This window comes from Solea senegalensis, linkage group LG4 (genome assembly GCF_019176455.1).
Source record: "Solea senegalensis isolate Sse05_10M linkage group LG4, IFAPA_SoseM_1, whole genome shotgun sequence".
In the NCBI taxonomy this organism is placed as follows: Eukaryota; Metazoa; Chordata; class Actinopteri; order Pleuronectiformes; family Soleidae; genus Solea; species Solea senegalensis.
The window spans coordinates 7,074,521-7,101,866 of NC_058024.1; the positions used below are offsets into that span (position 1 = coordinate 7,074,521).

Consider the following 27,346-nt stretch of genomic DNA (forward strand, 5'->3'; position numbering starts at 1 on the left):
TGAGATTAACATTTAAGTGCCACACTTTGACATCAAATGACTGACACGACCCAGTCAACATCACAAAAGTATTAAAGTATGATACCCAGTCACTACACATCTTTGTTAAACAATAACTATTGTAACTCCTTATTAAAAAATAACCTATGATCTATCACAGAGTTTCTCACTCTGGTCTGCAGTGTTACAGTTTAACTCCCCTGCAAGTTTTAGATGTTTTCCTGCTCCAGCACACCTGATTCAAATGATCAGCTCGTTAACAAGCACTGCTAATAACAGCCATTCATTGGAATCAGGTGTGTTGGAGCAATCTACTATCTAAAACTTGCAGGGGAGTTCTACTGCAACACTGCATGGGTAAGCAAGTTTAATAACAACATCAATCATATTTTTTTTTTACCCTTTATTAGATTAACATTCTCTGATAGGTTTGCTTTTCTACTCCTTTGCATCCTCCCCATTTTTGTGTAAATGATGTATTTGAAATCCATTTATTATTACAATACCAGGCCAGAACAGCCTTTTCCAAATGTTCCATCAGATTCCAAGCATTTCATTTGTTGGATTAATTTACCTTATCTTAAGTCTAAAGTCATTTAAGAGGTTAGTCATGGAATTCTTTTCGAATCATTATGCAATGTTCACTTTCATAACAAGTATTCGAAAGTTATCTTTGTTGGACAATTCAGTCGAGCTCTGTTCTTTGTTCCCTGGATTGGCCAAGCAGGAAATGCAATGTGGGAAACTCTCATAGAAGAGCAAGGCCAAATAAGTAACATTTTAAACCTTTGAGCCTGTCAGACTCTGACTCAAAAAGCACAGTTTTTGTCGGCCATGTTTAGAGCACAATATACTGAATTATACGATATATTCTCAGCTGATTACAGCTTGAGCATTTCTTCTTTTTATTTAATTTGCATCTTTGTTATCCTTGACCAAGTTTACCTCGTTGAGAGATTTTCATTTCAAGTGATTTTCCTGGTTAAATAAAATAAACTCCTTGATTCTTCATATATATATGTATATATATATATATATATATATATATAAAGCTCATATTAGCATATATTAGCTTTGTAAAATCATATTATTTAATTTTTTGACTTGTCGAACAGATAGTTTGCTTAATAACACCAGAGTCCATAAGTTGAAGGAAACAAACCAAATCCCATAAGCTAAATAAATGATTTATTGTACAAAAGAAAAATGACAGTAAATAAACAACAAAGGCAAAAAATAAGAATTGAACAGTTATTTATATGCACAACCATTAAACTACAAAGTTGGGGTGATTTTTTTAGGTACACAAAGAATGGAGGAAAGTGAAAAAACATTAGAAGCGGTGGACCTGTCCAAAACATCATAAATCATGTCAACATTTGGGTCGGTATTTACATAGAGATTTCTTACTCTCATATATTTATATGACAACACTCTCACACATACAGACATGAAAATTCAAAATACAGCTTTAACCATTGTTAAAATGTCGATGTGGACACAGCTAAATATTTCTTTTGACCACACATTACCAGAGCCGCTACCATCAGTCACTCTGTCAGTAACTCAATCTGAACCTGAGAACAAGGGGACCCTGTGGTTTTCATCTACATTTTTTGATGGGGGATATATTTTATGTGGGTTCAAATTTTGTGCAGATTTATTTATGACAATTTTTTTCTCTTTAAATCAAGGTTTTTAGAAGGCTAAAGTGAGGTAGACAGACTTTGAAATGCATTGTAATTAATATTAATAAATAGACAATTGACCAGTTGAATTATTTCCAGCCACTGCCCCTAAACCAGCTTTCCTCTCCCTTTGAAATGTTCTAGCATATTCCTGCAATCACAAAAGTTACAGTACACAACACGTCATCCTCTACTTTGGCTAACGATCCCTGGATACTCCTCCCATTCATACATGGGTTCCGTTCACTTAAAATACACACAAAGGCAAAAACATGTCGACACAGGACACGCGACATGTGGTTTAAAGGTGATATATGTACAAAATGTATCATATTAAGACAAAAAAGACCATGATGTGTCACCAGAAACACGTTAAATTAAAATTTTGGCTTCACTGATAACAATGGTGTCACCAGTATATTCACAAAATAAATGTTCATATGTGGGACGCAAACTGTGTTCATGTTTTGGTTTGGTGTTTTGGTCTGTTGCGACGCCCACTGCCAGCAAGCCAGTAACACAGCTTGTAGCACTTACACACAAGGGATTCAAGCAGAGCGAGCAGAGTGTTGGAAAAACTGAACAATACCGAACCTAGAAAGCCTCACTACCTCTCTCAAAAACATCTGGACCAGAGGAGAAGAGGTCTGCGGAGGAGATGAGTTATAAAGTAGACGGCTGAAAGTGGAGAGGAAGTTGATGATGGATAGTGGCAGACAGGTCGCACATGAAAGCATCAGAATGAGCTTCAGGCAGAGTTAACCCCAAAAGCCTCACCATCCCTTTCAGAAACGTCTCGATCAGAGACGTTTCTGAAACGATGGTCCGTGGTGGAGATACATTAAAATGTAGATGGCGGACATCGGACAGCAGACAGGGAAGCAGCAATGGGGAGCTTCAGCTATTATAAGTTAGTTTATAATGTGTTTCCACCATGGTACGGTTTGTTTTGGTACAGTGCGGTATAGTTTGGAATGGCAAAGCCCTGGGTCATGCTTGTGTCAGTGAGATATGTCGTTCCGGTGTGACGACGGCAAATGACGACATCAAACGCAACAGAGAACAATGCAGGACATCCAGCAGCTGGTTCATTTCCTGCTTGGTTTGTGGCTGTTTGTCTCAACAAGAGAATAGGCTGTGGGAGTTGAAGAAACTCCAGTCGCAGGGGAGTGACGTTTTTCTGTCACCCAATCAGCCGGTCTAGCTCCATCCTGACTGCACTGTACCATTTTACTCTGGTACACCAAAGGAAGTGTGCCAAACATGGAAAGAATACATAATAGCCTGTACCAAACTGAACCAGGTGGAAACACTCTGTCCCTGTCTGTCATACACTTTGCCAGGGGATATTTAACCTCTATAATGTTTGTTACAGTCTGTTGCTGTTGTCTTGTCGTCTCCTCTCATCATGTGATAACTCTTTCCGGAGCTGCCGTCATGCAGACACACTCTCTCTTTCAATCTCTGCCTGTGACTGACAAACAAAAAATAACTGGCAACCACGCCCCTGCATTGTTTTCAGTTGGGAAGTACATATTTTACATATATCACCTTTAAGTCAAAAGAAAGTCTCTAGTCTCTAACATGGCGACAGATTAAAGTTGGTGGGCGGGCCAATTCCAGTTAAAGCATTCTATGTTTATTGATCCAGACACTTTACTACATACATGACTTAACACCCAAAGCGGGCAAAGGAGGCCTTTCAGGCCGCTGGTTCACTACATCCAGGTTCCAGATTGGATAGAAGTGTGTGAGTGTATGGACAGGCCCCCGCTTCGGACAAAAGTCAGGAAAGCATGATGGAATCAAAAAGAAGTGATAACCTCTCGGCTTAATGGTTTATCACCAGAAGCTTGAATAGCTTTTTAAAATCCTATACTGTACAAGCTCTCTTGTGCTTGGTAAAACACAAACAACACTTAACCTCCTCACGCAATGAACGTCGTATAGTGCAAAATTTATTGTTGGTAAGGTAGAGTGCCCCCAAAAAGGTTTTTGTACCCCTTTTTTTAATATATACATATATCATTTATATATAATGTCAGAAGGCTCTTCCTTTATCCAACAGCATAGTGCTTTCGTTTAAAACAAAAGGATATCTTTGCTTTGACACCCAGGAGACAAAGACAGACTTCAAGCATACTAATCTACACTGTGTTCAAGCTCTAACAATATTTTCTCCATGACGATGATGATGATAATGATGATAATGTAGCTGAGGTTGAAGTGAAGTGGTGGCATTTCAGAATGTGAATATCTTATCGTTAGAGTTAACTTCTGTTCTACATGTTAAGTGGTTTGTTGTGATTTATAAAAGCTATTATGAGCACAGCACTAAAGTTTAAACTCTTCTGAACTAGCACTGAGAAAAAGTGAATGAACTGACTTGACAGTGTACTTTTTTTTTTAAACACAGTTGTGAAAACTGCTGTCAGTCAGTCGGAATTTTGCTTACATATTTTAAACAATGCGCTATCAGCTCAATAATTCACCCATAACTGAGTGAACACTGGAAACAAGCAGCTCACACCCTCGTGGATGCTGCTGTGTTTGTATCATATGCTCAGTCTCAGGTCTCTTCAAGTTATTTTTAAGAGTGCATTTACTGTTTTCAACATTTAATGCAAAAAAGAAAATGAAGGTGTTAAAGTCTATTTTTCTTTGTTACACAGAAGAAAAGGAAAACCGTCAGGTTCTTGTCCTACTCCTCTTCCTTCTCCCAGCTCTCTTTACAGACTTTACACCTTCAGACCTATATGTGCAAGTCAAACTGAAATCTGCATCATCTACTTTGGTGAAGCAGCAGAAATATCCATACTGACTTAACAGGGTGAAGGTTTTATAGAGTATGAGAATGTCCCACTGGGGACTTAAATATTAGAGGCTACAGGTTTGGTTTTGGATCTCCTCAACACTTTACATCTATAGAGCACATCTCTAAGCGTCTGTAAACAAGATTTTGGATTTGCACTAAAAGCATTCCTAATGGGAAACTCTCCTCATGTTAGCATGGATTAGCATCTTTTTTTTTTTTAACGTGATGGATTATTAAAAAAAAAACAAAATAATCTGATCATGCCCCCTCACAAAATATTGTTGTGGATCATATCTCACCGGTAATTGTAAGTATCTGTAACATTAAGTATCTCCAACCTCACCTTATGACTAACGTAGCTCTAAAACATGCTTAAGTCTCCTGTCAATCCACTAACCTGGACATTTCACAAAGATGTCAATAAACAAACAAACAAACAGACGGACAGACAGACACATACATACAAACAAACAAACAAACAAACAAACAAACAAGCAAATGCTTAAAGAAACATCAAACTAACACACACTCTATAACATTGTTTTGTCTCATTTACCATTTTCTGAAGCTGCTCCACAAGTTCAACCTCTTTAAATTATTCATCCTGTGCTGTATTTCCATCAATCAGTCCCTTTTTAAAAAAAATCATATCTCATTTATAACTTTTTTCAACAGTTAGAATAATTTTAATTACTAGAAAAAAAAAGTGGAAACCTCCTTGGAATGTTTTTGTGGCTGGGCAAAAGTGAAATCTGGTGCTGTAGAGTGGCTTCCGGTGCCAGGGGAGAGCTCCAAAAGGGTGATGGGTGGATTGATGCGATGGCGGCTGTACACAAGTGTGCGTCTCCCCTCTACAGCCTAAGAGCAGCCACATCGATCCACTACCATCCCTGGGATCTTGCCATGGATGATCTGCTGCTTGTCATTGAAGTAGAGCATGTTAATGGGGGACATCTTGGTTGGAGTACAGCAGGGCCCTGCGGAGCCCCGGGGGTTGGCATGCTGCACCAGGTGGGTGTGTGGGTATTTCTGCATGAACATGTACTCGCACTGACCGGAGCAGTAGTTGGCTTTGTAGCGTTTGGGAGCAATGATCCAGTCCCAGCCGAACGCCTCAAAATCCACAGTAAGTGGGTAGCGACAGCAGCGAGACTCTGTTGAGTGCTCGTCGCAGTCCAGGCCCAGATTTCTACGAGAACGTTTGGTCGTCTCAAGAACCTTGACTTCCAGGAACGGCTGCTGGAATCAGGGGGAGAAGGGGCAAGGCAGAGAGAAAGAGGTGGTTATAAAAGAACAACAACCACAGAGATATGACTGAGACAGCAGTTATGGGATGTATGATACACTGGAGAGTAGTTTATGTAGTTTTCTAATGATAATTAGAACGACTTAGTTGTATTTGTGTGTCATTTTTGTTCACCAGCTTATCACACCATGACCAAGAAGACACCATGCTTTCATCACCATCACAGGTGCTACAGGTGTTCTACTCCTGAAAATAAACCCATAGGCTTAAAATAATTTCATAAGTGCACTTGTTTTTTTAGGAACTGAAACACTATTTGCACTGACTTTGCAAAATGAGCTGCAATTTGTGCTGAAACTGTCAAGAACCAGCCTGAGACATGGAATGCTTAAAACATATTTGAGGCTGTTTAAGTCTACGACATCTTAACATGTTCATCTCATCATTAGATAAACCATTTCTGAAAACTAACTGCCCACTCCTCTCAACCAAATTCCATATAGAAAATCAACATTTTGAGCTTGTGAGGACACAGAAGCTGCTCGCCTACTGGAGCCTTGTTTGATACGTTTATGTCATGTAAGTAAATCTGACTAGAGAAATTCAACCACTTAAGTCACAGAGTAACATATTTAAATAGTATAATTACTGATTTTCACTTTGGACTTCAACCAGACAATCGGACAATTTGCCAAGTCCAAGTATACGTGTGGAGAAGAAAATATATTTATTGGCTGTAAGTCTGACCTCGCCTCCATAGGTGGCGCTGTAACTCTCTAGTGCATATTGAATCCGTTTTTTAAGTAACAGAGCCATACTTCAAAAATCAATTTAAAGATGTTTTTAGAATTTAGAAAAACAGGATATGAGACACTCTATATTGTATACATAGTCGTGGAAAAAGCAGCTCTGTGTTCTCAGGGTTAAACAACAACACTGGTTTGGTGTAAAATAGCAGAATTTTAAAGTATTATATTTGTATCAATAATAGTCAAGCACCAGCTACCCCCAGGTGGTGGGAGGGGAGCCACACCCCAAATCAAATTCAGCTTAGGGCCCCATAAAGGGTTGGGCTGGCCCTGGTGATACTGATTCCAAATTTATCCAAATTAAACTGATGAAAGCTGGGCAACATTGAAGAAAATAAGTGACAAAGAAGAAGCTTTAAACAACTTAAAACCCAACATCTAGTCACCTGCTATTTTAAAAACCTTTACAAATCAGTCATCATTAAAGTAGGAGCAAAATGTGCTGTTTGAGCAACGAGTCAAAGGTCACTGACAGAAACTAATCTTTCCTCAAACTTAGAGATGAATTTGTATGCTTGGTTTGATCCATGACCCAGGAGGTCATCTGCAGCCTAACGTAACCTTGACCTTTGGGCAAAGCAAGCGGGTCAAATATTTTACTCCATCATGTTTGTTTTACAAAGCCTTCCTCTCCCCACAGTGATTCCAGCTGGGCTCCAGCACTGTTTTTGGTGACGCACTGAAAAGAGGAAATAAGCTGAAAGGCCGTTGGGGGGAGACCATGTCAGTTTGGCCTTTAGGGCTTTTGTTAGAGAAAAAAGAACCAGAGGATCAGGGAGAAGCAGAGTTTGCCTCTTTCTTTGCTTGTTGTGTTTTGTTTTATTTTTGTACACTTGCGTGTGTTTTTGATCTTTCCTTTTTTTTTTTTTTGCTAAACAATAACATTACACACTGTGCATGGTGTGCACTCAGAGGGTAGCGATTTATTGGCCAAGACACCAGAGCTGACCTCTGATATGTGTTGTGAAGATCTGACCCAAATGACCACTTGGTAAATATTTGGTGTTGCTTAACTGGGATGACTGGCCTACATAATTCAACACGGATGTTGTGTGTGATTTTCAGTCACAATAACTCTGGGATTTTTAACTCAAGCAAATATATAGGCTGAGGTGAGTCTAGAGATATATGTTGAACACATTTTAAATCCTCCTGCTCTCGAAGTCCGAGCCTCTGCAGCATCTTTTCAACAAAAAGCAAAATTCACCGCAGCCTCACATTTAACAACATTTAAACCTTCCAACTTCCATTTTCAACAGAAGTGATTTAATCATCTCTTATGACCTCAACAGGGTTCAGTCTTCAAGACACCAAAAATGTGGAATAATCACAAAGAAGTGAGAGGGTGTATGTGTATATGTGCAAACTGTTGTTAGCTGCAGTAGGTCTAAAGATGGGATGTGGTTGTGACTACATGATGAAGACTCATCCAAACAGCAGCTGTGTTTTCTCTGGACTGAAGTAAATTTAGACTGATTTAGACCTCTGACATGTTTGTATCAAAGAGTTTCAGAATACATGACATTCAGGAACTTCCCCAAAACCCCATCATCCACTCAAGGTGATAGATACAACAGTATACCTTGATTCTCTGAATCAATGGCAGTGGCACAGGTAAAGGTCCAGTATGTAAGACCAGGTTGACACTAGATGGGTGATCTGCTGCTTCACGTGCAGCTCTGTTGTTCCCACAGCTGCTATTCGTGACATCACACATAAGAATCTGAACTTCTATTTTAAACTTCAAGATTTAAAATGTGCCCAGTGACAGTGATATTTTGCAACTGGAAGTTCATAGGCATCATCTATAAGATGATGCCAGCTGTCAATCACACTGGTGTCCACTCATGGTGGCTCAGAGCCCAGCTAACGTGACAGCGGCAACAAAAGTGTGCACTCTCCTATGCTTTTGTTGGTTTTCTGCTTGTCAAAGGCGACTTTTCCCCTGCTTCGAAAAGCAAAGAGGAATCTATACAATAGCACGACTTCACTTGCAGCTAACATTGCTGTTCATGTTGTTGAACAGCATGTTAATACCAGGTATAAATGCATGTGGTGAAGCACTATCCGATCACTATCTGATCACAGAAAACATATTCTAATGCCAGGTGTAAAGGGGGCCAAATTTCCTTTAAATGGAATCATAATTTACAAATGAAGAGCATGCACTATTGAAGGAGATCTGTAACTAGTGATTGAGATCATTAACTCATCAGGAAAATGTTTACTGACGTTACAAACCAAGTGAGACTTCCATTCAAGTGGACTTCTCACTGGGACAGTGTGGCTGCTGTAACGCTGCAGAATGAACTAAAGAATTAGTGACTAATGATGAGATTGTAACAAACTTTGTGAACTCCTCTAATCACTCTCCTTTTTGCAAGTGCGACAGGGAACTACGGTGGCCTTTGCATGCCAGAAAGTATGTTCTTCTTTATTTGTGTTCTTATTTAAAATGTCAGAATCCTGTAGAAACATGACAACACAGGATGGCTACCTCTGTAAAGCAAACCCTTGCTGTAAACCCTTGCTTAAAGTGCATAAGTTCCCACCAGCCCTGAAGTATATCTGTATGCTTCAAAACACCAAGTTGGTTGGTGGCTGATCAGAACATTTAGAAATGGGAACATAAAGGAGCCAAAGCAAATAATGTAAAGGACTGAATTAAAAAGACGTGCAGAAGGCATGATGTTTATACCATCCTTCTTCTCACCCATGACTGTAAGTTTCATCTTAGTCCATTGTTGATTGTAATATAACTTTGCATGAATGTGAGCTGTGATAGAATTGGTTACCCCCCCTTCCCAAGGACAGGTCTGAGGGTCCTTACCAGTCCCTCCTCTCCAGGTCTCAGTGAGGTAACGGCCAGATCATTGCCGCTCTCGTCAAAGGCGTTGATGTCGATTCCCCAGTTGGTGTGTGGCTGCTTGAACCAGTTCTGCAGCACATGCTTAAAGTCAATACTTTGCCAGTGGCCCACTCTGGAGTTGAGCTCTATCTTCAGGGAGCGGATGCGGATGTGGCGGCTGCCCTGCTCTGTGACGGGCTTCAGTCGGAGGATCTGCAGGTAAACGGTGGAGGTCTGCTGCAACGGTCGCAGGTAAACCCACAGCTGGGCCTTCAGCACTTTAGTGAACATCAGTTTGGGGCTGAACTTGAAGAAGCAGCAGCTCGGCTTCCCATTCACCTGCACCAGTGGCTCCGCTGTGGAGAAAGCACATCTTACATTAATACTTGTACTAAAGCATTAAAAAACACTTTACACTGTACTTGCAGAAAACAGACAACATTGAGAAATGCCAGAGAACTGCAGCTTTGTTTCAGGATGTTTGACCTTTTGAGATCAACATCTGGCAAAAAGCTTAAAGCAGAACTAGGCAGGATTTTTACCCTAATTTAACAGCTTCGGAGTCATTGTGATGGTTAAATGGCTTGTTGTGGGCAGATTGGGGGCTGCCTCCACTCCCCCTACCATCTGTTAGTGGAAAACCAGCCTCGCAAGATCAGGGGCGCTGACCCGGGTCGAGTTGCTTCACAGCACCACACACACCCCCTAGCCAGGTACCGGCTATACGATCAGTGCAGTGATAGGGTTATTTTAGAGGTTTATCATGGCAGAGCTGCCCCAAAAAGGGGCAGAGAAAACTGTTGTTGGAGGAAGCGAGGAAGAGGAAACAACTGTCTGAGCGAGTCAGGGGCCACACACAAGTTAGCATCTGACCGGCTTTTGATAATTGATCAATACAGAATCAATACAGAAGCATGCAAACCAGATACCGACCTGTATATGCATGGCTCCACGGCTTATGTTCGTTGGCTCTGTTGAAAACAAATGCACATGGCCAGGAAAGGGGAAGGGAGGGGGGAGTGTCCGCGGTGAGTTTTTACAACAGTGAGGATAAAGCGGTACACAATGGATGGATGTTTAAGGTGGTGATATAAAAATATGTACTGTGTAGAATAAAAGGCAAAAAGTGACCAGATGTTTACAGATAATGTGCCACTAACAATGTGCTGTAGAATTTTTATCTGCAAAAAAATGGCCCCCTGCTCATATTCATTGTTTCCTCTTTGTTTTCCTCTGGGTGTTCTCAAGCCAATAACAGTTAGGGGGCGGGACAATCAGGTTACAGTCGGGCTGGTAAGAGAAGGTGCGCTAATGGAGCACGCGGCACTGAAGATATGCTAGTTCAGTGAGACTAAATGCAGAGTGGACTAAAGCTGTTCAAAAACCAGTATGAATCTGGGGTTTGGAGAGGACGGTGAAGAGCGACGCAGAGGTTTCCTCTTTTCTATTAGACAGGTAAGTGCTAGCAGTTAGCCCATGTCGCTTAAAGCTAAAGTATCAGCATATACAACAACTGTTGTATATATTGTTCCTACAATAATATAGAGTGAGGTATACATAGCATACATATTACAAACTACTCCATACATATTACGAACTGTGGGTGCTGACAAACTAACTCCAGTGGTCTGAAGTGTTGAGTTGAATCATACAAGCTACCACCGCAGCTAACACAAGCTACTGTGTCTGGGTGTGAGACAGTGAGACTGACCTAATGTTTACATGCTGTTGGAAGCATGGTTTCACAGCGTTCATGCAGTACTCTTAAACCATGAATAACACAAAACAGTAACAACACAACTGGGAGGAATTGTAGAATTCAAGCTATTCCCCTATCTCAGTTAATTGTCATCAGCCAATTAAAGCAAATTAAATTTTTAAAATCACAACCATTTGTAGAAATTTGTATTGCTGCTGAGAAACTTTATTTAATGCCATCATTATCCTAATGTAATACCACCACCACAATATCATGGATTTTGCATTAATGACTGCACAATTATTCGCAAAATAATCAAAATTGCAAAATGGCCATGTCCAATTATATATATTGGATATATATATCCAATATATATATATATATATATATATATATATCCAATATACAATATTGAAAAGACTGAATAATATAATAAGATTAAGTAGGGGTGCAACAATTAATTGATTATTAATCAATTACTAAATTAATTGTCAACAATTTTGATCATTTATTGAAAAGTTTAATTTTGGTTTGTGGACAAAACAAACATTTGTGAACCACAAGGTCTGGGACATTTTCCAACATTTTATGGACCAAAAAACTAATCGAGACAATGATTTGTAATACAAATTCACTGGCTCAAACTCTTCCTTGTGCTTTGTGCGTTAACAGACTACTAGATTTCTTTCTACATGAAAATGACAGATACAATGTGGAATAAAAATCAGTCATACCAATTTTGAATCTTATCGCAATCTCAACATTTGTTAGATAATTGTAATGTGATTTTTTTTTGGACCATATCATGCAGCGCTACTATTATGTTGACCATAATTCTCTTGTGATTCTGCAGGTTGTGCTGTTCTTTGCATCTATTATGCTGATAGTGACATCTGCACCATTCACTCCCACTTGTGGAAACACTGAACACATCACTCCCTGTGCAGCAGAGCATTTATTAATCAGCAAATCCCAGTGCAACACGGAGCATTGCACCAACAGCTGCATGCAAAATCTTGAGCTGAAAATCTAAATCTGTCAGTGATCTCGCTGATGTTTGGCACAACCAACAGCAGCAGGGTAGGACATGGATGGGTCAAATCTGAATCACTTAACTATAACCATCACAAACTGAAATAAAAAATAAAATGGTCCTCAGAGGGGTTTTTTTTTTTTGAAGAAAATTAAATTTTTCCCAAAGCAGCAAACACATATTATGTTTTTGTTCATCAAACAACAAAAAGTGACAGGCAGATATTTTACTCTAAAAGCCATTGATACCCTGCGCATCAAGATGGCAGTCTGTGATTTAGCAAAAAACTCCTGTGACTTCTCTCAGCTGCTGAAAAATGATGACAATTGAACGATAATGATGAAGCAGAAACTTTGCCGTTAACAGTGCTGCGTGTCTTTGGGAGGCAGAGGGCACAGCTGCAGTTATCGAGACTTCACAAGGAAGACGTGCGCACGTTTTGCACACTGACCATAAAAAACATCTACTAACACAGCTCCACACACCAGAGGAGTGATGATACGTTGACAAGAGATTGTGTAACACAGTGTGCAGAGTTTGTAGCTGCTGCTCTTAGTAGTTTAAGTGTACTTCACAGAAAACAAAAAATATTCTGAACCAAACCATGAGACGATAACTGATAAATAAGTCATTATTTATTCCCAGCACAATGTTGACTCCAAACTCAGCTTTTTATTCCGCTAGACCTATTGCTGCCCTCAGTCTTTATGCATGAGACCTGTTTTATCACATGCGCTCATTTGATTTTGTTCCGTCAGGTTACATCTGAGATTACATCCAGGTTGTGAAAACAGATACATTTGCATATTAAAACAAGGATCAGTAACGGTGGCCAGCAGCCAGATGGTAACCTTAGATTCCCCTGGGTCAGTTGCGATGAAATGGTTAATCTCACAACTACTGAAATTAAAACATCTCAAGTTTTTTTTTTTTTGTCAGTGGCTCTCCCCTCTCACACATATGACTTTGTTGTGGCTTATGGGTTATGTCAAAGAAGACAAGATGTCTCCTCGTATTGTCAGATTTATTCTTGTCATGATCCTTGGCTCTGGTGTTTTTGTGATGCGCACCACATGTCAAATCTGCACATGCTTCATTTACATAGACCTAGATATAATGACATCCATCCATTGCATTCATACATTAATTTCCATGTAAAGCGTTCGTTTATCGAGGGAAATTTATTCTGCGTCTATCTGGCATAATAATTTGCCAATGGAGTACAAAAGAATATTTAATCTGCTCATTTTCTCTGAGCATATTTGATACTTTCTAACTATTTTGGCCAAAAAAAAAACATGCAGTTTTCTATTATTTATGTTCAGAGAGATTGCTGCGCCATCATCTAAAAAAAGAAGAGAAAAAAACCTGCATGGACCTGTCAATCACTGCTAAAGCTGAGGTTGCTCCGGCAACCTGCAAATGCTTCCTGGGTCAAAAGGTTATTTGGCACCTCAGCCTAGTTAAGAAATGGGATCAGGGGTCAAAACCGTCAGCCTCTTTACATCTCAGTGGTGCTGGGGAGGGGCAGCCCCAAATAGCCAGATTGAGTTTGAAGGTCAAGGTCGACCTTATGGCAATGGTAATGTGTCTTTCGTCACAACACGTCTTTTCACCAGAGAATCATTTGAAATCTCAGTGACACAGCAGCACTGAATAGGCCACAGTTTGTTTTTGTTTTGATTAGGGTGGAGATTCTGCAGCCAATGGTGGATTGTTTGTAAAACCTCAGATGGGCAGGACGTAACACACTGGCTTGTTTTTTTTACACTAAACAAGTGTTGTAATTGAATTATGGGCATGCATTGAGGGATAAGAATTCACCGAGGTACAGATGGACTATCCATTAGAAGAGTCCAGGGCAAACATTGAATAAGGGCCAAGCCAGGGACAGACGTGGTCCTTCAGCCTGTATTTCCAGGGACAGTCATTAGTGAGTGTAAATTATACAATTACACAATGTCTCACGCTGGACAAACAGTATGTCAATGTTCCTTCTGGTGGGTTGCTGGGGTCACAGCAATTAATGTGGGTGGTGTTGTGTTTGCTCATCAGCACAAAACTGGGAATGAATGATTGTGCAGTTTGCTTGGGGTTTACTTGTTATTACTACTTTTTTTGTTTTTAATCACTGCAGTTGGAGACACCAGCTATTCCTTTGTGAACCCCGTTTTATTGCCTTTGTTGAGTTCTTTGGGTGTAAAAACTAAAAATGTGCATGGCTGAAACGATTCAGGTCCTGGAGCAGAGGCCTTTCTTGAGAGGTAGTAATTTGAGAAGCAGGGCCTGTGCGCTCTGATCCCAGGTTATTAAACACACCTGCACAACATATGAGCTATGTCATGTTAAACAATGACTGCATTGATAGGCAAAATCAATTTATGCCTTTATAGATCCGCTAAGTGCAGGAGTAAGCAGCAACCCGTGGAGGACGAATGTCTGCAACTTAATTACAGCCCACATCTTGGCAGAGTTCTGCGTGTGTGCAAAGCCTAGCTTGTAAAGATCAGAAAACCAACGGGATATTTAATCCTGCTGCCTTAAATAACATTGCTCCTGTGACACTAATGTTGGAGGGGGTTCATAATTTTACTGGAACTGCTGGTCTGCTTTTATAGCTTAATTTCCTGAACAGTTAAAGTTCATTGTTTTAACTCTGATTTCGATCCAGCAGCAGGGACAGAAATTCTGATTACATGCTCAGCCTCACCTACTGTAGTAATTACATGACTCTCTGGGGCCAAATTAACAATAATAGAAACTAGTTCTTATACACTAGAAAAGTAAGAAGAAGAAAAAACAGGTTAAAAAAGTATATATGGAGTATGTGAAGTATATGGAGGATGGTGTGTTTTCTAAAAGAAATGGTCCTGTTTGCTTTTCCTCCTCATGTTTCCAGCCTACTCCATTATTACAGCAGCTTATTTCCCTGTGGTATAATTGCAGCATATGCAGCGCATGAATTTTACTGCCAACACCCAGCAGGCCTGCAGGTGAGCCTATCAAAAATCGAGTAGATTCCCTTGATACCTGTGTGCCAGAGTTAGCCCACAGCCTCCTATACATGCGTGTAAAGGGAGACATATACAATATAAGGGTTTATTCAGCACGCCATCTGTCTTCTCCTTAACACAAGTGCGGGCAATTTTAAAGTTAAATGCTTTCAATAAAACTATTGAAAGCAGATGGAGAGATAATTAGAGGATTGTCAAGTAATGTAATACTGTGCCTACAGGTCACATCATTAAAACAGTAGAATCTTTATAGCGTTAAGTGATGTGCCATTATCTTTTATTTTTATTTAACCACTTGAAAGTATAAACGAGATTAAGACCTCTTTAACAAATGAGAACTGGACAACCACATCCACAACAACACTAACACAAGAAAACAACTCAAGTCTATATCTGTGGTTTGACAGAGGGTTCACAGCAGTTTGTAATTGCTGTCTTTTTATATTTACTGAAATCAAAGAAGAACAAGAAGAGAAATGAGCTCAATATTACGAAGTTTTTTCTGTCCTGGAGCAAAAGGAGAAAATTCAGCTGGATGACTAATCTGCTGAAGTGTGACTGATGACAGTTGACAGGATTTTGTGGATTAACCAAAATGAACCACAGATGTTTTGAACTTTTTAAAACACAGCCTTCACACTCGCTGAAAATATCTTACATTTAAAGAGAAAATATTTCATGGGGGATCACACAAGGTAGTTTGTGTGTGTGTGTGTGTGTGTGTGTGTGTGTAACATATGCCAATCAGGTGAAAAAAAACACAGCTAAAGTGGGGTGGAGAGCAAAATGGTCATCTATTGTTAATGTCCAAATGGATAATGCATAATGATATAAACCTAGATAGGAGTTACATTTGCATACATGTATTTATTTATATGTGCATATATATATATATATATATATATATATATATATATATATATATATATATTTTCGTTTCTTAATGGGAAATGCAAATGTGCCATTTTGTGCTGTGTGTGTGTTTGGGAGCCTTCATGTTGAATAAATGTGACTCTAGGGTATCCCCACGCACCTCGGCATATTAATCATCGTGACACGTTCACGACCCTTCTAATAAGACAGGGGCCACAGTGCACCCCCTCAAACATCCCATCCCACCCCAGCCCCACTCCCTCTTTGTCCCTCGGCCACTCCCAGGGGACAGGAGAGGGTAGTGGGGGAGGCCGGGCTTGAGCCGGGGATGGACGGGGGGGTGTGTGTGAAGTTAGACCCCCTCATTCAGAAGCTCTCCCTTGGGACAACGGCAGGCACAAGACTCCTATTAGGACTGAGCACAGTAGCCCCCCAGGAGCAACAAAAGACACCTCCTAATGCTCCCTGTTCTCGCTCAGCGAACACACACGCACGCGCGCGCACATACACACACACACACACACTCTCAGGAACACGCAACTGCATAAACTCCAAACTGACTGACATCAGCAAATGGACTCAAAGCTCATTGCTTTTAGTGTTTGGGGTTATATATGATTGTATTATAAGGGGAATGTCTGTGGGACATCTCCAACAGGACGAGGACAGAGCATGAATAGAGTGAGCGTGCAGTGAACTGCAATAAGGTGGACAGCTGGACAGCAGTAAGCATGCTGAGGATTCACTGCCTGTGTTCTTGTGCATCCACACATACATGCAAGACGTTAATGTCAGAGGACATTGTGCTGCTCTTCCGGCAGAAGTGGAACCCAGTAACTTTATTTTTTGCCACTTTTATCATAAGGAGAAATGTTAAGAAAAGGGAGAAAATGGTTCTTATTTATTTGAAGGGCTAATGCTTTTGGACAAATACAAGGCTTTAATCACTTTGAAAATGAATCCGACATTAAAATTCACCATCAAGGAAACATTAGTGAATGATAAAACTAGAAGTGAAGCTTTCTTCCCACTGACCATTATTGTTCATTTTACACATTTACTGTTAAAAAGAAAATGTACTCTTACAAAATAAGGCGATAGGTAAAACAAACAAAACGTTTATGGAGCAAGTTGTGCTAACTTTCGGAGGTAAAAAACGGGGGTTTGCATAACTCTAATGACATATTGCACATGTCTTCCATCAACTGCGTGCTGATGGTTTCAATCAAGTTGCAAAACGCTCGTGTCATGATAAAAATGTCAGTGTGTGTTATAGCTTGCACATTTTACCCTCTTAAATGCTGTGAAACCTGAATCTGATTTGGCACAGGCCAAAACATACAGGAAACTACCGCGTCGTTCTCGGACATCTGGACGTCATAAGAAGTGTGTATGTAATGGAACAGAGTCACAGAAACTAATGGTGTGGAAATGGTCTCAATTTGCAGACTGACCATGTGGTGATAATGTGATATACAGTATCTTTCTTTGACTGACATGTTTCTGAGTCTGTTGATTCAGAGGAGATTTCACAAGTGAGTCAGAAGAGTCGCATATAGTTCAGACTTGTCTGTAACAGCAGAACAGAGTAAATGCTATAGTGGTAAACAACTGCAGTTACAACTAAAGGCAAATACATTCAGCACATTGCAATAACTCAGTTCGTAGAGCTTCATGTAACATTTCAAAGGTATCAACTATAGAAGCAACACAAGACAATGCAAACGATAGAGAATAAAGAATTAGAGAATAAACATTAAAAAGGAGTAAAGTTTCCAGTCTAGTGACTAAAGATAACGTTTTAAGTCCTGCAGAAAATATATAGTTATTTTAAAAAGAAAGCGAAAACATGCAGCAAGTGGTCCATATGTCCCGGAGTTGGTGAACAGCTGCTCAAGGCAAATGTGCCCATGTTGATTTCTTCACAGACTCCTCATTTGATTTGTGCTACCTTTGAAACTACCCACTGACCTCTGATTAGTCTTTGTCTACAACTTGAAATAAGTTTAACAAAGGAAAATTCAGGTACATCGTAGCTTGTATGGGATTATAGTCCTGTGGTCATATGGTGATATAGATTTGTGTGTCATCTGCATACTTATAGTTCGATTAGTTGTGTTGTTTCCATAGTCTGAGCTAGCGGATACATGTAGGCTAGATGTCGAAGAGAAAGGGTCCCAGGATACAGCCATGGGGAATTCTGCATATAATAATTATTTGTCTGCTCAGATGAGCAATTAATTCAGACACTTAACTATAAAAATACTCAATACGAAAATGTTGAGCAGAATGAGACTGGGAAAAAAAGCAAGCAAAGATGATGTAAGTACATGTCATGTTCATTTTTGGTGATATACAATAGGTTTTTGTGCCCATTCGGTTTGTTGATATCACAAAGGTTTCAACATAACAGCATAACAAGATTCATATAACAGCAGCTGCAGTGGATACAGATTTTTCTAATAATAGAGAAAGTACGTTTTTTAGGAAGTGCTACCACTCGCTTTCCAGCTGAGAGCACAGTCACTTGTGTTTTGCAAGAGAAGACACGACTATAAAGTGATATGGGAATATTGTGCAATGCAGTAAAGTACAATACAATATTGATACATATGCAGATGACGCCCACATGAATTAATGCATGATGATAAGATGATGATAAGAATTTGAGAAATTTAAAACACAGACAGAGAGAATTTATCAAATGTATTTGAATCGTCTTTGTGTTTCCCTGTCTGAAATGTGTTCAAACTTGCTCGCTTGCAGGTTTCATCTGATCCAACAACATAAATTACATACATGCATGTACTAAAAAAAGTCCCTATATTCACCCAAATCTGTCACAGCCTGAGCCCAGGATTTCCTCTAAAGACAAAGTTGGTGTAGCTACTTAGTGCCACGACCCGTATAACACGGAAATATCTCCCGTTCCCTTTATGAGCTTCTCTTTATCCATCTGTGCTGTACAATACATAAATCAAACTTGCACTTGTCCCTAAAGAAATCGACTGTGCATTTTCATAATGAACTTCCTGGAGTGGTGTGGAAACAGCAGGCAGGAATAAAACCACAGGTGATAAATACGGTGAGGAGCTGCTCTCCTTTGCACAGAAAAGAGGCTAATTAAATTTTCATGTAGATAATCATGAGCTACTCCACTGTTAATTGAGCTACTTTCCAACACAGCACCTCCCTCATGGGATGCAACATTATGCCCATGCAGCATTTCCTTTGCTTAAACGCCTCTTAGATTTAATGGACTCTTCCATAAACGGATCCTCAGCAGCTCCTCGCACACGACCACACAAAGCCTGAACGCATCCATCAACAATAATTCCCTCAATGATCTCCATTTTATCTTTTCACTCCTCTCCTCCTCCTCCTCCTCAGTCATGTCCCTACATAGGGCTTAATTACTGGTCCGAAGTAATTATTTCCTTTATTAGTGAAACGTAACATCTGTTTCAGGTCTTTTTAATTGTACCTATAAAACCCTTCCATGATTTCTGTCCCTTTAGGATAGGACTGGGTTGCTTGTTGCTCCCTGTGGACTCACTCCCTTCTTTTCCTCCCCCCCGCTTCATACCCGCAGCATGAGCCGCGGTGCACCTAACTCAATCACCCTCTTTGAAATCCCTTAAAGAAGCAACGAGGAGCTCAGCAGTGGATACACACACACACCAGCACAGAAAACAGGGGATGAAAATGCATCCATCCAAGAAATTTCTCTGTGTTGTATTTTTTATTTTTTTGGAAAAGCCTGCATTAAATTCCAATGCAACATATTCCCACGTGTCAAGAAAAAGGCCGGCTGCAGGGACTCGTACACGGAAGCGTGGGAATAGAGGAAGGAGGGTGGAAGGAGCGAGATTCCTGAGGTCCTGGGGAAATTTTGTCCCTGTATTAATAGACTTTGGTCCCTTTGAAATTTTATTAGCCATAAAGTTGACAGTATGTTGTGCAATTTCTACAGTCCTACAGACCTTTCTTTCTTGCATTTTTACTCCCTTTTAAACAAACCACTCATGCCCTGGCGTCAATCCAACAGCAAAGTTTATCTTTCCCTCAACTGATGCCTAGAACTACACAGGGGGAACAGGTGTCATCGTCAAACTGAGACCTCCATGGAATAAATAAATCTATAAAAGCCTCACATAGTCATCAACTTCCAGCAAACACTGGCCAGTGAGTTGAAGACAGTCCGGCTTCTGCTGCTCTGTCCTTTTAGCGCTCTCCCTCTTAATTTTTATGGTTCCTGCACCTTCAGGAAATGACCCTTTTATAGGGTCAACACTATAAAAGACTTGTTTTTTAGTGGGAGTGGTTAGTAGATGAGTGTGTGTGTGTATGTGTGGGGGATAAGTGTTCAAGTTACTACCGGTTCGTCTTTGCTGCCGAAGAAAGAGCCCCGATGAGGTTAATAGTCTCCTCTTCCAATATATCACATAGCTGTGAACTCTGTGACCCTTTTTGTCAATAGGAGAACTTTTCTCTGGAGTGTGTGTGTGACTCTGCGTGGGTGTGTGTGTGTGTGTGTGGGCAGAGCATCCTTACGCATCCTCCTAACTGTCCCAACTGTCCCAACTGTGCACATGTGGAAAGATACCTTTACATGTGTGTGGATGCTCAATATATTTACCACAAAGTTGTGTAAGCTTGTGCTTGTATGAGTCTGATCTGCGCAGGATTATAATACCAGTATCACACTTTGTTATAGCTCATACACACACATGAATAAGACTAAACGTGGGCAAAGTTAACTGTGTTGAGTCAGTTATGTGTTTCAAATGTGATCTTCTGAATGTGTAAAGCTCAGCATGGATTCTATCAAGTGTGTTTCTCTGACGAGTTCCTATTCTGGACACACTGATATGTCCAATTACGTGAATAAAACTAAAAACTGAATTAAGTCTAGGAGGGAGGGTGAGCCAGTGCTGCTCTCTGCTGGAGTCTCTGTTACTGGACAATCTCAAAATTATTGTCACAAGATAGACCATTTACCCAAAGCAAAAGAAAGTTCAAGAATATAAAACGGTTCCTCATGAAAGGCTTCTAACTTTCTTCCAGCACTCTAGCACAACAGTCTGAACTAGTTTAATTTGGTTCAAGACGTGATATAATGTGTGGTTATCAAACATACAGAGAGAGAGAGCGAGAAGGTCACTGACGGCAGAGGAAGGTCTGGTCTACATGTCTTGGACAAATGACAAATGGGAGACTAGTGGGGTCAAATCCTCACCCCACCTCAGGCAAAACAAACCAGGCTCCAAGATACACACTCTGCACTCACGCCCAGGACAATTACACACATAAATCAGCACATGCAAACTCCACACTCCAGTATTTGCATTCATATGTTAATGCTAACACATTAATTAATAAAAATCGACACTCTTTCTCAGTGCTGTGCACAAAAATGACCCTGTTAAACTGAGGTCATAAAGCAAACCATTTGTTTTATGCATGAACAGCAAGCGAAGCAGTTACCTACAAGACACGCAGCATGGAGGGAGATGTTTCAGTACATAACGTGCTGCACTACGATATAAATAGCTGTACTTTTCCATGAAATTTCATAGTAATTAAAGACCAAGAAGCATGGACCCTCTCAACCCCCACTGCGGCACCCACGTACCTTGAGAGAATACTAAGAAGCAACTCTGGCACAGGTCCAGTTCAGTATGTACTGTGTGAACCCACATGGCCCATCAAAGGCAGTGTGCACGACCGTGAGAGGGTGATTGGGTTCGAGGTGCGCAGGGAATAGTGTTTGAAGTCCTCCTTCTATCAGAGAGACAGAAAAAGGCACTTTTTAATCCTGTGGGATCACTAAGGCGCCATAGGCAGAAGAGATGCACTCATTCTCTCAACTCTTCCACGAGTAGCGGAGAAAAGAAGAGGAAAGATTTAAGAGGCTAACGGGGAGGAATGTGTGGGTGATGTTGTGAGCAAGTGTGGGGCTGGCCTGGCTAGATGATGAAAACTGCATTTGATGTAAAGAGATGAGACGTACAGAACAGAGAGCAAGTGCTGTAAACTGACAGATACTGCAACAGTGTCAGTCTTGTCTCCTGATGCTGTGAGAAAGATACATTTAGCAAGCATCATGCATAGATAGGTGTGTGTGTGTATGTATGTGTGTTTATCTTTGTTACCTCTTAAGGACCTCCTCTGGCATAAACGCTGACCTTGTCAGGACCAGCAGTCCTCATGGAAACTAAAACCTGGTCCCATTTCTGAGGAAGTGGTTAAGTTTAGGGCTAAGATTTGAATGGTTGTTAGGGTAGAGTTAGGGTGAGAAAGCAAATGGTTACGGTTAAGGTTAGGAATATGGCTCTGATTAGGGTCAATGAAGTCAATGTGGTGCCCAAAGAAGAATAGCTGCACAAACCTATATATATATAATAAATATATATATATATATATTTATAATATTTTTTTTTTTTAATGGACATTTTCTGGTATAAACACTGACTTTTTAGAGCCAGTATCATAAGGTATGATGAGGACAATTACAATTAGTAGCAATGTAATTCTTCTGTTTTTAGTTTGCTTTTGTAGACTCGAAGCATGTTAAAAAACAATTTAACACATGTTGGAAACAGTTATTATCTTCAAGTTCTCTTCCTTGCAATAGGATCCTGAGTAATTCCTGTTTTTATAGTACAGTAATGTTAACGCTCAATAACACTTTAAAGCTATTACACATACCGTGTGACTGATAATAATTATATGGCAATTACAATATGCAGCATGATGACAGATTGCAATGAGAGATATTTTCTCCATCGAGACCAAAACCTGGTCCTAGTGGAAGTAAGGGTCCATGAAATGCATTAGATCTATATGTGTGTGTGTGTGTGTGTGTGTGTGTGCAGAGTATGGGAAGCAAAGATTCAAACATACAGTTTGAGGTCATTGTTTCTCCCCCACTGTACGAGCTACGTAAGCTACAGTTTAGTTATATGGCATTTAAAGGTGCAGTGGGAGACATCACATGAAGTTATTCCAGTCTTATCTAGATAGATAGATAGATAGATAGATGTTTGTCAACCATTTTCTTTTTTCACTGTAGATGCTGAAATATAACAAATCAGCTGATCTGATCCACTAAGGATGAACAGCCACAGAACATTAACAGTTCCGTTCAACAGTTCCCTATTTCCAACATTTGAGTCTGTAGTTACAACTGTGTACTCTTTTTTTTATCCCACTGTAGTCACAGAGGCAGGTGGTTTTCTTAGGACAGGGCAAGATGTGGATCACATTTCTGTAGACCTGGATCTTTTTATTCAAAAAGTAATGAACACTTAAGTTTATAGAGAAACGAAAGGTAATGTATCACGCATATGGAATAAACTGAAATGAAAATGTGTTTTTAATCAATGTAGCTGATACATGAGAGCTGCTAAACTGCAATAATGACAATTAAGCTCTATTATAGATAGATAGATAGATAGATAGATAGATAGATAGATAGATAGACAGACAGATAGATAATGACACATGGATTGTGTCAGAAAACACATAAGGCTCCAGCACAAAGGCTGATCTTTGTTCAGTCATGGAGTAAAGAAAAAAGCCATTATTTGGAGTGTGTTTTATCCGCCTTGTGCAGAATATATTACGTGTGTAAATGTTGTTGAACCCCGCAATTCGCCAGGAAAAGGTCACACACTCCCCTCGACACTAAGTGATTCTCTGTCTTTGTGAACTCGTGGTGAAAAAAACGAGCTGCGCCTATAAACTTCGCATTTAAAAGGCAAGTGCGGCCGAGGGGGGCCGCTGCATGAGGGGAACAATAGCAGCTTTTTGGACACACTTTTTCTCACTGCGATGAACAGCAGGGAAACCGGTAGAGCCTCCTATAAAAGACCGATAGAGCACAGCTGCCAGGGTTCAACAGTAATTTTATAAAATGTCTCTAAGGGGCCTGCCTGCGGTTTATCTGTGGATTTATGGGAAATGAGAGGGCAAGCAAATTGTCAGGGGGCAATAATCAGAGAGGGCCCCACGACGTGATCATAACTCCAGAATTTAGGCCTTTAATGCAAAACAGGACATAAAGGCTAAAGTGATGCAACTGCCAGCCAAATGCTGCATTATCATTAATAATGCACTTGACATTCATGCGGGTCTGTCACGCGTTTAGTTCCTGTTGTGAAAGGGTAAAAAAGTTTGGACGTGACAGCAGGAAGGTGAGTGAGAAGCTCAGCAGATAAACATGAGACACCCTGCACCCTTCATCCTCCTCCTCCTCCTCATCATTATAATCATCATCATCATCATCATCATCCTCAGCATGAAAACAAAAGTTCATCTGGCCATATTGGAGCTGTCTGTTTCACAATGACGAGGCTCTTTAAGCCGCTGAGTATTGATTCATCAGCTCCGCGCGTAATCGCTACTTTGACAGCCGTGGCCAACAGCTGACCAGAGCCATTAGTCAAATGATACCAGTCCACTTCAAACACACAGTGTACAGTGGGGACCCTCTACTTCAAAAAAGTATCCTGGGTCACTGACTTGACTGAGCCCCATGCAGCGGCTCCAGCACTGTCCATGCACACACACAGCAGCAGCAGAAGGCCCCAGTCACTTGAACTTATTTGCTGCGCAATTACGCGCATGACGCATTTGGAGACAATATTGTTGGGTTGTAAACGACTACTCACGCTCAGAGGCCATGGTGATCACGGACTCCGTGGTGGCGTGGTACTCATCCTCCTCCATAAACTCATCCTGGGATGACGCGTCTCCCTGGAAGTCGTGGTGGTCAAGGAGCTGTTGGAGCGGAGGCGCCTTGGGTAGCAGCTGATTGACCACTTCCCGGCTGATGTTGGGCGCCTGCTTCAGACGCAGTTTGCTCAGAATCTGGGACTTAATAGTCTCCAGTCTCAACACTTTGCTCTGCTCCCTCCAAACACAGGCGGAACACTCGTGGGCACCGGCGTCCTCGTCCAGCAGAGACAACCCGGCATCCGTGGGTGTCTCGCTGGCAGAGGGTAGCAGCAGATTGGGCTCATCGCTCCCCGACTGTCCCAAGGAGATAAGCACCATTAAGCACAGTAAGAAGTTGTACCTCTGCATGACGATGCGCGGACACCAGGCAGTGCAACTTTGTTTTCTTTATTTCTCTTGTCTTTTGCTCCCTTTATCCCGTTATATCCCCTCTGTCTCTCGGATGTGCGCGACTCCTTGCCTTATCCTACAAAAGGCAGGGAACCAGTGACATGCATCTAATCCAATACGATCACCAAGAAGTTGTTTTTTTTTTTTGCAGAAGGAGCTTTTGCAATAAAATGTTCCAAAAAAAAAAAGGTGCGTCCCAGTGTATCTCAGTAGCAGCTGTTTTGATTGAAAGTGAACTAATGATCTGTCTGATGCTCACGTGTAGGAAAAGCTGTAGTGGTTGTTTTGTGGGTCTTCTGTACAATTTAGTCCACGGAGGTGTGTGAATGTTCAGAAGTGTCACTGAAGAATGTGCAAGTGCGGTCAAAAAGCGGCTCTTTATATATCTCAGCTGCCCGGTGTCGTAATCCGTCTCCATTGGCTAAGATTGCAACAAAAGGCTTTTAGGTCTGTCACCAAGTCAAGAGGGACAGAGCGAAGGGAGGGTGCACGCGCTGTTATGAGTGTATAAATGTTTGGTTGTTGTTGTTTTTACAGTGACACCAATGTTTCAAATTAGGTATATTGCTCAATGAAGTCGTTGTGCGGATGGCTTATTGTTTTTAAAGATTTTAATCATGTAAATTGGGGGAAAAGCCGCACATTCTCCCTGAATCCCACACATCCACCCACAGCTTGCTATGCATTGTGGTCCATTTTGATATAAAACGTAAAGATTGGTCATCTTTAAGACCTTATAGGTTTAACTGTGAGACTCTGTAACAAATGGTCAGATGCCTAGCATTTACACTGTGCGTAAAAGTCTCCCGGTCTCTTTAAACAGGGCTTCTGCTGCAACATCAAACTTTTAAAATGCTCAGTGTAAATGCAAGATGACACTAAATAAATGGTTGACATATAAAAAAAGGTCTGCACATGTATTTAATGCAGATTGGCTTTAAAATGATTTGGGGAAAATGAATGAAACTAATAATTAAATAAACTAGTTGTGTGTTTCTAAATTGTTTCTCCATGCTCTGTCACACGTTATGTGAACCCAGCTAACATTAATGCTGCTTCGTATTAATAGATATTGGCCTGATGACTGTGTACATGTTAAATACATGTGATATTTCTGTTACAGAGTCTCACAGTTAAACCTATGAGTTGCCTGCAGTCATTGTGGCATCACTGACCCACTGGCGTCATCTACTGGGGGAAAATACAGGTGCAGCTACAGCGTATCAGCTAGTATGTTCAATATTTAGCCACATCAAGTTGTAACTCCCGTACAGTATTTTACACTAAATTGAATAATAATAATAATAACAATATAATAATAATAATAATAATAATTATTATTATTATTATTATTATTGTTATTATTATTATTATTATTATTAATAATAATAATAATAATAATAATAATAATAATAATGATCAGAAGAAGAAGTAAAGTCATATAGTCATGATTATTTATGCGATATAGAAAAATAAAGGGTTTGACAAAACAGACAAAAGACAAAGTAGAAATAACTCAAAAAATGTGTCATACAATCAGATTGCATCAGACTTATAAGCAAGAGCAGACAATACAGGATGGGAGCCAAGGGGCATTTTTTCAAATGCGAGAAGGGAACTGACAGGAGTGTTGTGAGGACGACCTGAGTGACCTGAGACTAGAATAAAAAAAGTGTATTGAGGTAGTGTCAATACACTCCTGAATCCAGATCCATATTTTATTCCATATTTAGTTCGCTACCAGAATATAACAGACAAATGTGGCCAAAAACACAACATTTTAGGTGAAGGTAATTGTAAGAAAAAAACTTACATTCCTAAGCACAAACCTAACAACTCAGTAAAGACCAGCTGAAACTGGCAAATCACAAAGGCCTCTGTGTAACCCTGGCACCCATAATTTGTCTACAGAGTGTTCCTCATTAAATCTTTGTTGAACCTAACCTAACTGGGGCAAAGGACCGATAACTCAACCACGCAGTCCTCCCCAAGGTCGACTCAAGGTATCAGCAGAAGAAGGCACCAGACGTCTTGACCTGACGCCTCTCTCTCTCCTCTCTCTCATAACCAAAGATATGCTTTCACTCTGAGATTCATAGGCAGAATGACAGAGGATTGTTAACATCTCGTTGTTCATGTTTGGCATTGTCTCAGTTCTCCTCGGAGCTGAGCTGTCTCTGATAAAGCTT

General features: G+C 40.4%; 1 protein-coding gene across 2 annotated transcripts; it reads right to left on the reverse strand.

Annotated features, from left to right (window-relative positions):
* Positions 1-1,624: 1,624 nt before the first annotated feature.
* Positions 1,625-25,494, reverse strand: LOC122768635 (growth/differentiation factor 11-like). Of its 2 annotated transcripts, none has more exons than XM_044024764.1 (3): positions 24,701-25,494; positions 9,389-9,762; positions 1,625-5,739 (listed from the first exon to the last, which is right to left on the reverse strand). In XM_044024764.1, the coding sequence occupies exons 1-3, from the start codon at positions 25,113-25,115 to the stop codon at positions 5,362-5,364; spliced, it is 1,167 nt and encodes a 388-aa protein (XP_043880699.1). In that variant the 5' UTR covers positions 25,116-25,494; the 3' UTR covers positions 1,625-5,361. The 2 variants fall into 2 exon arrangements, with proteins under 2 accessions (XP_043880699.1, XP_043880698.1); XM_044024763.1 differs by having other exon boundaries at positions 1,625-5,742.
* Between the last annotated feature and the right edge of the window lie 1,852 nt (positions 25,495-27,346).

Excerpts from the sequence above, each read along its gene's own strand:
- LOC122768635 (XM_044024763.1), bottom strand. The coding sequence starts at position 25,115 with ATGCAGAGGTACAACTTCTTACTGTGCTTAATGGTGCTTATCTCCTTG. Across the intron at positions 9,763-24,700 it reads GATCACCATGGCCTCTGAGC|CGGAGCCACTGGTGCAGGTG; the intron begins GTGAGTAGTCGT and ends CTTTCTCCACAG. Across the intron at positions 5,743-9,388 it reads GACCTGGAGAGGAGGGACTG|CAGCCGTTCCTGGAAGTCAA; the intron begins GTAAGGACCCTC and ends CCCTGATTCCAG.